Raw genomic sequence first — 8,137 nt, 5'->3', positions numbered from 1 at the left:
CTGAGAGTCTGACACACTGAAAGTTAGTGTACATGGTAAGCACAAAGTACCTTGTTAGAAATGCCAGCACCAGTCAGCACAGTCAAACGAATATTATACTTTTCATCCCGTGATCCCTATGTAACCCTACAAGAATTCATTACCCCAGTACTCCGGAATCATCTCTTTTGCAGATATAGGCTCGCTAAGTGTCAAGATTTGTTTTACCGCATGAACATTACAAGCGAATTTTCCTCGCCTTTTCTGCTGCAAATCTGTCAATGATTTGCTCAAAGTCAATTTTTTCAGTTTCTTCTCTTTCCACACTCAGTAGAGCTAGATCACAGAGTCTGTCTTGGCCCATGGAGGCCCTCAAGTACGAAAGGATTAGTTTCAATTTGCTGAAGGATCGCTCACAACTAGCAATAGATACTGCGACGGTGAGCATTATCTGAACAGCAATGCGGAGGTTTGGAAAGACGCTTTCATCTCCGTACTGAACGATAAATTCAAGGAGCTCTTCTGGTTTTGATATGTTCACCTCTGGTCGACTTGACAGTAGCATCCTGCATTCCAAAATCTCTTGATACAGCTGCTGTCCGTTCACATCTGAAGTGTACACATCACCTAAGTTTTTGCACTTCTTCTTCAAGTTGGTGCTCTCCGTACCATACGAGCACAGTTCCTTGACATTGAGAAGGAACCCGAACTTTGCGTCGGTATCGTTCAAACGAGTGAACCGTTCTCCCATTTCTGTATGGATACCGTCAAGTGTTCCTTTCATGACTCTTTCCATTTCTTCCTTTGCTGTCAACCCTACATCTCTTGCTTGCTCACCAGCCATCTGCTTCTTTCGTCTTCGACGTCTTTCAAACGCAACATTCCATTCTTCACACAGATCGAGTCCTTCCTTGAGTGCCTCACCAACCAAATCTTCTCTTTCGTCACTGAAATTGTCCTGGAGGGCTTTCAGATCAAGGGCGGCATCGTGGAAGTTCATGGCAGGATCTTGCAACCTCTTTTGAACTCGGTCGATGCGCATGAGTAGGGTATTCCAAAATCCCAACAAAGTCAGAAAATCGTACGTGAGCATGCGGTCGTAGAGTTCATTTGCATCACTTTTCGTGTCGCTGGTTTCGTTTTCATTGTCTATCAGATTTTCGAGGACCTTGAGTATCTCTGCAAGATACTTGCAAACAGGCTTCACTGCTTCCGTTCTTGCGCTCCAACTGGTTTCTGACTCCGACTTAACAGCCACCGGAAGGGCCCTTTTGAGTTTTTCCCAGCGCTGTGTAGAACGAGAGAAGAACACATACATTGCTTCGATGGTTCCGAAGAAGGTGACCATCATGGTATCCTGCTTTGCTGCATGCACACCAACTAAGTTGAGGGAGTGATTGTCACAATTCACAAAAACGGCCAATTCGTTTTTCTCACTTATCCGTTGATGAACACCACTTCTGTGTCCAGCCATCACGGCAGCATTGTCATAGCATTGTGAGCGACAATCCTTCAAGTCCATTTTGTCTTTCTCCAGCTGTTTCTCGATAGTTTCTGCTAAGCTCTTGGCGTCCTTCTGGCTTACCTGAATAAAACCCAAGAAGGACTCTTTCACATGGATTTTTCGGCTCTCAAAGTCAACTTCAACATATACCTCACTACTTCTGACATCTGTTCGCGGTGAGCCTGATCAGGAGTTGAGTCAAACAAAAGACCGTAGTACTTGGCTTTACGAATGCTTTCGAGTAAACATTGGCGAACAGTTGATGCTATGATGTGTATGAATTCATTCTGGACTCCTGGAGACAGATAGGAAGTAGATCCAGGATGAGTTTCCATTCGAGTTAGGTGTTCCTTCATGACAGGGTCAAAGACGGCAATTAGCTTCACTAATCCGAGGAAATTTCCAACATTGGAGCTATCGTCTACCTGAAGGTGTTCTCTGTGTCCTCTCAAAGCTAAGTTTTGGGTAGCAAGGAACTTTATGCAATGAAGTATGCGCTTCAAGATGTCACGCCATTTCTGCTTCTCTTTCTCAATCTGCAACTGAAGTCCTGCGTCAATTCCTCGATTTCTAACTAGATTTATCTCCATTTCTTTCCACTGCGTGAAACAATCTCGATGTTTCTTGGAATTTTCATGCTGACTGATCCTTTCCGGTTTTTTCCAATTGCTGAATCCACTTTCCTGCTCCAATGAGGATGAATGTTCTGACCGAGAAAAGAGAAGGCAGCACATACAAAATGCTGACTTTTTATGCGGAGAGTAGATCAGCCATGATCGAGTCACTGCTTCCCCTTGGCCATTTCCCAGTTTCCTCTTGAACAAGGTTTTGTTCATTGAGCGGTTATTTGTTGGGAGGAACGGTCCATCACTATTTTGGAAATACTGTGAACCCAGCTTCACTATTTCTGTTCTCAATGCATCTGACACTACTGGTTTCCCACTCCCCTTATCGAACTCCAGAAGTCCAATGTCATGTTCTTCAATCACTGCTGGTGTTATGGAATCAGACTGATTCGCACCATTCCCTTCACCAGTCTCAGTGCCATCATTACCACTGCTGTCACTACAACCATCATCTTCATTTTTGTTCAGGTCCATATCCTGTTCACTATGCTGATCCTCACTCCCTTGACATGTGGAATTTACTGACTTGATTTCCTCTTGGTCATTTAACTCACTAGTACTTGGTTTATCATCAGGTTCAGAGACGGTTGCTGGTGGTATTTCTGTGGATCTGGAACTCGTTGACGTACTTGGTGCTGCCTTCTTAAAGTAGTTCAAGAAAAACTCCCTTGACTTTTTATGCCTCCGCCACGAAGTGGTGCCGGAGGCATTATGTTTTCGGGTTGTCCGTCCGTCCGTCCGTCCGTCCTTCCGTCCGTCCTTCCGTCCGTCCGTCCGTCCGTCCTTCCGTCCGTCCGTAATGAATTTTGTGGACAAGGTAACTATCAAAACCTGTTGAGGTATCCCAATGAAACTTGGCATGTATGTGTATTAGGGGGTGAAGTTGTGCCTATCAACTTTTGGGTGCACATGCTCAAGGTCAAAGGTCAAAAGGTCAAGGTCAAATACATAAAATTTCACTATTTCCACCATATCTATTGAATGCCTGAAGATATTTTCTTGAAACTTAGTGTATACATGTATTACCCAATTAAGATTCTCTGGTGAAAGTTTGGGTCATGAGTTCAAAGGTCAAAGGTCAAAAGGTCAGGGTCAAATACATAAAATTTCACTATTTCCACCATATCTATTGAATGCCTGAAGATATTTTCTTAAAACTTAGTGTATACATGTACTACCCAATTAAGATTCTCTGGTGAAAGTTTGGGTCATGAGGTCAAAGGTCAAAGGTCAAAAGGTCAAGTAAAATATTAAAACTTCTTTTTTTTTCTCCATACCTTGGAAAATTGTTCAAGGTATCTTCATGGAACATAGTATAAACATATACTGACTGGAAGTGATTATCTAGAGAATGTAGGGTTCATGGGGTCAAAGGTCAGGGGTCAAAGGTCAAGTGCAACACTTCAAAATTTTACTATTTCCCTCCTATCATGCAATGCCAGCAGGGTTATTTTTTTTTACACTTGGTGTATGCATACATGTGTAACCTAATAGAAATTCTCTGGAAAGTTTTTTTTTTTTCTTCTTTTTTTGCCTCAAAGGTCCAAAGGTCAAAAGGTCAAAGATCAAGTGAAAGTGCTGAACTAACTTTTTCCTCCATATCTCGGAAGTGGCTCAAGTTATCTTGAAACTTAGTACATATTATGCATGTTCTACCTGAAAGTGATTATCTTATGAATTTTAGGGTCAAGGGCCAGATGAAAATGGTTAACAATTTACTGTTCAATTCAGAAATTGCACTTTTTCTCCACACCTGTACACGTACCTTGAAAATTACTCAATGCCTAAATGTATGAATGGGTCAAAGTCGAGTTAAAGTCCTTAAATCCCTAGATACATGCTCTCCTATTTATCCAATTAAACCTAGGTCAAGGAAGGTGAACATTCAACACATTTGTGACAAACTTGTCATTTCAATATTTTGCCAATTTTGTGAAACTGTCATCACACATTGTCCACATGTACTATCTAGACCTATTGGGAAAATCATGCATTATGCCGGAGGCATACCAGTCGCCAAAGCGACATTTCTAGTTGGTTTCGGTTTCCTCTTCTTGCAACAATCGCCGCTTCCGCCCTTGAGCACCACTTTCTTTTTTACTGAATGACCGTTTCATGATGTTATTCTGACAAGATCACAAGAAGAAATAACAAGAACAAAGATGTTTGTTTTGTTATTGCCCAGCTTTCTTTAACAAGGTTGAAATAGCAATTGTATTAATTTTATGTCTTCTTGTCTTCTCAAATAAACTTGGAATAAAAAAGAATCATAATCATTCGAGGGTATCCCCTAAGTTTGAAAATCTCCTTTAAACAATCACAGCAGAACTACACTGCATGTAAAGCCAATTTTTGTACTCTTGGTTTAATCTAATGAAAACAATATTGATGCATCACAACAACTAGAATATCTTTAATGTCTTTACTGAATTTTAACACTCAACGGTAATTATTCTAAATCTAACCTTGTCATTGACAGGAATTGTCTTTAAAAGTATCCAACAAATCCTAAAACTGTTGGCAACATTAACGGAAATATCAGTTTCTTACTATTTAGAGTGACAACTTCATTCAGAAACAGAATAACTGTATAATATTTGGTTTACATGATAAGAACGAAACACCACTTGTCTAGAATTATCTCTGTGAGAAGATTGTGTTGCCAAAATGAAGGTACATAACATGCGCCATCATTCTCCTGCTGACCAGCTAACCTTCACTAAAAATAGACTGCTAATACTTAGTAAGTAGTATACGAATGTGTTTACGTTACTTGGCACTGGGCTGTCTGGGCAGGGTAATTTACCGAGGATGTCACATCAAACAGACATTTTCTGGTCAACCCCTACAACTTTCATTACTATGTATACATTAAGAAATATAAAAAAATAATGATTCTCTACTTATAAATGAAAATCAAACAAAATTAGATGAAAACTACAGGCTGATCAACTTCCAGCTAGTGAACATGGGCTGTTCTGTTGTACAACAATAACATTGGTATTCTACTACAGTGTACAATATTACAATACAGCTCTATAAGACTATAATAAAATAACTTTTGCCCTAACCTGTGAGACAATACAATCATAAAAAAAAATTCTATAAGATCTTAATATACTTTAAGGGACTACATATGAGTAGTAAACTTACATGACTCTGTAAACTGGCAGACGGTCTTGCGTTCAATGCTATTTACAAATACATGTGAGTAGTAGCTAAACTTACATGACTCTGTAAACTGTCAGACGGTCTTGCGTTCAATGCCATTTACACGTCTCACTCTCGCTGAACGGCATTGCATTACGTCATTTAACAATCTAAAATCCATTTTACGATTACTAATATGCTCGAAGCCATTGGCTCCATCTCTTGATCCGATCGGTCTTCGCTTCAGAACAAAAGAAATTGCAGCCGCTGCCCGTGAAACATTTTGCTTGCTTAATATAAAATGACATTAACAATAAACATTGTCATTTTGTCCGCGTCATTATCATGTTTTGTTCTTATCTTGTTTGATTTGGTTTTCTGCCCCTAACCCCCCCCCCCCCTCTCCCCTTTCCGGGCGATTTTTTTTTTTTACGTTTTTTTTTTGCCTTCTTTTTTTTCCCTTTTTTTCCCCGTTTTTTTTCCCGTTTTTTTCGTTTTTTGCGCCCCCAAGGAGTGGCGCCCGGGGCACGTGCCCCCCTTGCCCCCCCCCCCCCCCCTAGATACGCCACCACCTGTGGTGTCCACGAAAACCAAATTGAAAATCAGTAAATACATGGTTTAATTGACAAAATGTATATGTTTTGATACATATGATTCCTTTCTAAAACTTTGACATACTAATGAGTAATGAAATGAGCCGATAATTAGTTACTTCATTTTTATCCCCTTTTTTGAAAACTGGAACAACTTTAGCTGTTTTTATATAGTCAGGTATGATGCCAGTAGAGGAAGATTAATCAAAAATAAAATTAACTAGGGGGTCGACAACATAAGCAATAATACTGTTCAGTGGACAAAAGATTATCAATACCATCAAACAAGAACTTTTCTTGTCATGAATATGACATACAATTGTTATTTTAAAATTTGTTTCTCACCAATCAGCAATATACATCAGCAATGTGGAAGTTATAGATACACACTGGAATCATAATAAATTAAAAAAAAAACACACACATACACACACACACATTACTAACGATATTTCCAACACTTGTTTTCGGATTTTTTTTTCCCACATATCATGAAGATGTAAATAGTCATTGTGCCTTTACTATATTGGTGATGTACGGTGTATACTTACTAGAGAAAAGATCGTTTTTAATGACGTTTCCCACGCTCGTTTTCGCGGAAACAATCCTATCCAGACCAGGGGCTTGCAGCTTTTCTCTCCTGTAGTACTGCATCATCTCTTGAGACCTGTTTCTCAAGAACATCAACAGGTTTTAAATGGTAAGAAGTCGTTCCGAAAGGATGTGTTCGCAACACACATCCTTGGTGGGTTACAGTTACATTTATCTGCTGCTCTTAGACATACCAAGGAGGTTCTAGAGACTGGAGTCACAACCGTCTTATTTCCTTTGCTAGATGTTCGAAGCCGCCGCTCAAAAATATTTGAAGCATGTTGCAAACTGGATCTGCCGTTCAGATAGGAAGACAATATTGACTCGTGTCTCATTGTATAATCACCAGCCACTTTCAAAGGAAGATATGTCTTTGTGATGGTAATTACTTTTCGCTATCCCTTCTTATAAAAGGTAGGTGGTACAGACACGAGGATGCGCGAATAGAAATTGAGCAAAAAATGCTGAAATAAAGATGAAAATTACTCGACTGGGCATACCCGGGCACTAATCTGATATATCTATTAATAAAGAATTATACTTGAAGATTATTCCATATTAGTTTCAGTGTGGAAATTAAGCGGAAAGTGATAAAAACAGCTTTCTAGGATGGTACAGTTTCAAACATTTTCACATGATACAGCTCTGATTTACACTTTTGCGCAAATTTCTGGGCGGAATTGACTTTTGTTTTACATGCTTTATCATTACGTGAAATTTTATTTCATTTAATAAATAAATAAGCAAAATATGGCCAACATTATGATAACGTTCAAAATGAATCTTCAGATCGCTCAGCAAGACGGCGGCTTGGAACATCGATCATCAAAGGCACAAGTCAATGCAAGTGCACCTGTGGAATTCTTTTGTACATCAATAGAAATCTGACAACTGTTTGAATAATTGCAGCCAGTTGGAACTCCAATGTGTTAAACCTCCTTGGACATACATTCTCCTCGATTGCTTGCCTAATCATGATATCAATATAAAAAAGTCGTCGTCGTCGTTGTTGTTGATGTTTTCTTCAAATATCTAGAAACGAGAAAAAAAAATTATGGTAATATTAAGGAATAAGAATATAAAAGAATTGACCGACGTACATATATAACTTGAAAACTCCTCGATGCAAGCGTATAATTAATGTCAAATGAATCAATATTGTCGATACAATTCAGATGCACCCCTGTACCATGGACCTACTAACGAATGGACTTTCAACGAAGCCTTCCACTTTGAAGTACGAGATCCGCCGCCACCTGACTATGCGCATCTCAATGAGTACATACAGGTGTCTCAAAAATGATGATTGCATAATCATGCATCGTCACTGACAAACGAATTGTTTCCCTAATTCTGGTCCTATTTGGCTGGTGCGCCTTTTCAGACTGAAACTCCTTTGAATAAACGCCAATGATGAGAAGCAGCAAACCTCAGAACACGACTGATCTAGTTTCATTGATTGGAAATTACCGATTCGCTCGCTAGCGCTCTCACATAGAAATGACTTTGCCTAATTGAAAAACAGACATACCCTCTTCCCTTGCCATCTGTTTTTACTCTGGAAAAGTGTGTGGAAAATGTGGAAAATTAGATAACAAATCATGTTCAATCTTCAAAAGTACCTGCATTTTGCTAATGAAAATGTCTGAGCGGTGATGTACCAATACATACCACAATTGCACTGCATGCATTTT

The 8,137-nt window shown here is 39.4% G+C and overlaps 1 protein-coding gene across 1 annotated transcript; it reads right to left on the bottom strand.

Moving 5' to 3' along the window:
* Positions 1-217: 217 nt before the first annotated feature.
* On the bottom strand, positions 218-2,583 carry LOC140243980 (zinc finger MYM-type protein 1-like). The gene is made up of 2 exons (XM_072323641.1): positions 2,220-2,583; positions 218-1,665 (listed from the first exon to the last, which is right to left on the bottom strand). Exons 1-2 carry the CDS (start codon positions 2,581-2,583, stop codon positions 218-220), a joined length of 1,812 nt encoding a protein of 603 aa, XP_072179742.1.
* Positions 2,584-8,137: the final 5,554 nt, after the last annotated feature.

This window comes from Diadema setosum, chromosome 20 (genome assembly GCF_964275005.1).
Source record: "Diadema setosum chromosome 20, eeDiaSeto1, whole genome shotgun sequence".
Classification (NCBI taxonomy): Eukaryota; Metazoa; Echinodermata; class Echinoidea; order Diadematoida; family Diadematidae; genus Diadema; species Diadema setosum.
The sequence above is the reverse complement of the archived record's forward strand: the minus strand, read 5'-3'. Positions and strand labels throughout refer to the sequence as shown.

Excerpts from the sequence above, each read along its gene's own strand:
- LOC140243980 (XM_072323641.1), bottom strand. The coding sequence starts at position 2,583 with ATGGACCTGAACAAAAATGAAGATGATGGTTGTAGTGACAGCAGTGGT. Across the intron at positions 1,666-2,219 it reads GCATAAAAAGTCAGCATTTT|GCTCACCGCGAACAGATGTC; the intron begins GTATGTGCTGCC and ends ACTCCTGATCAG.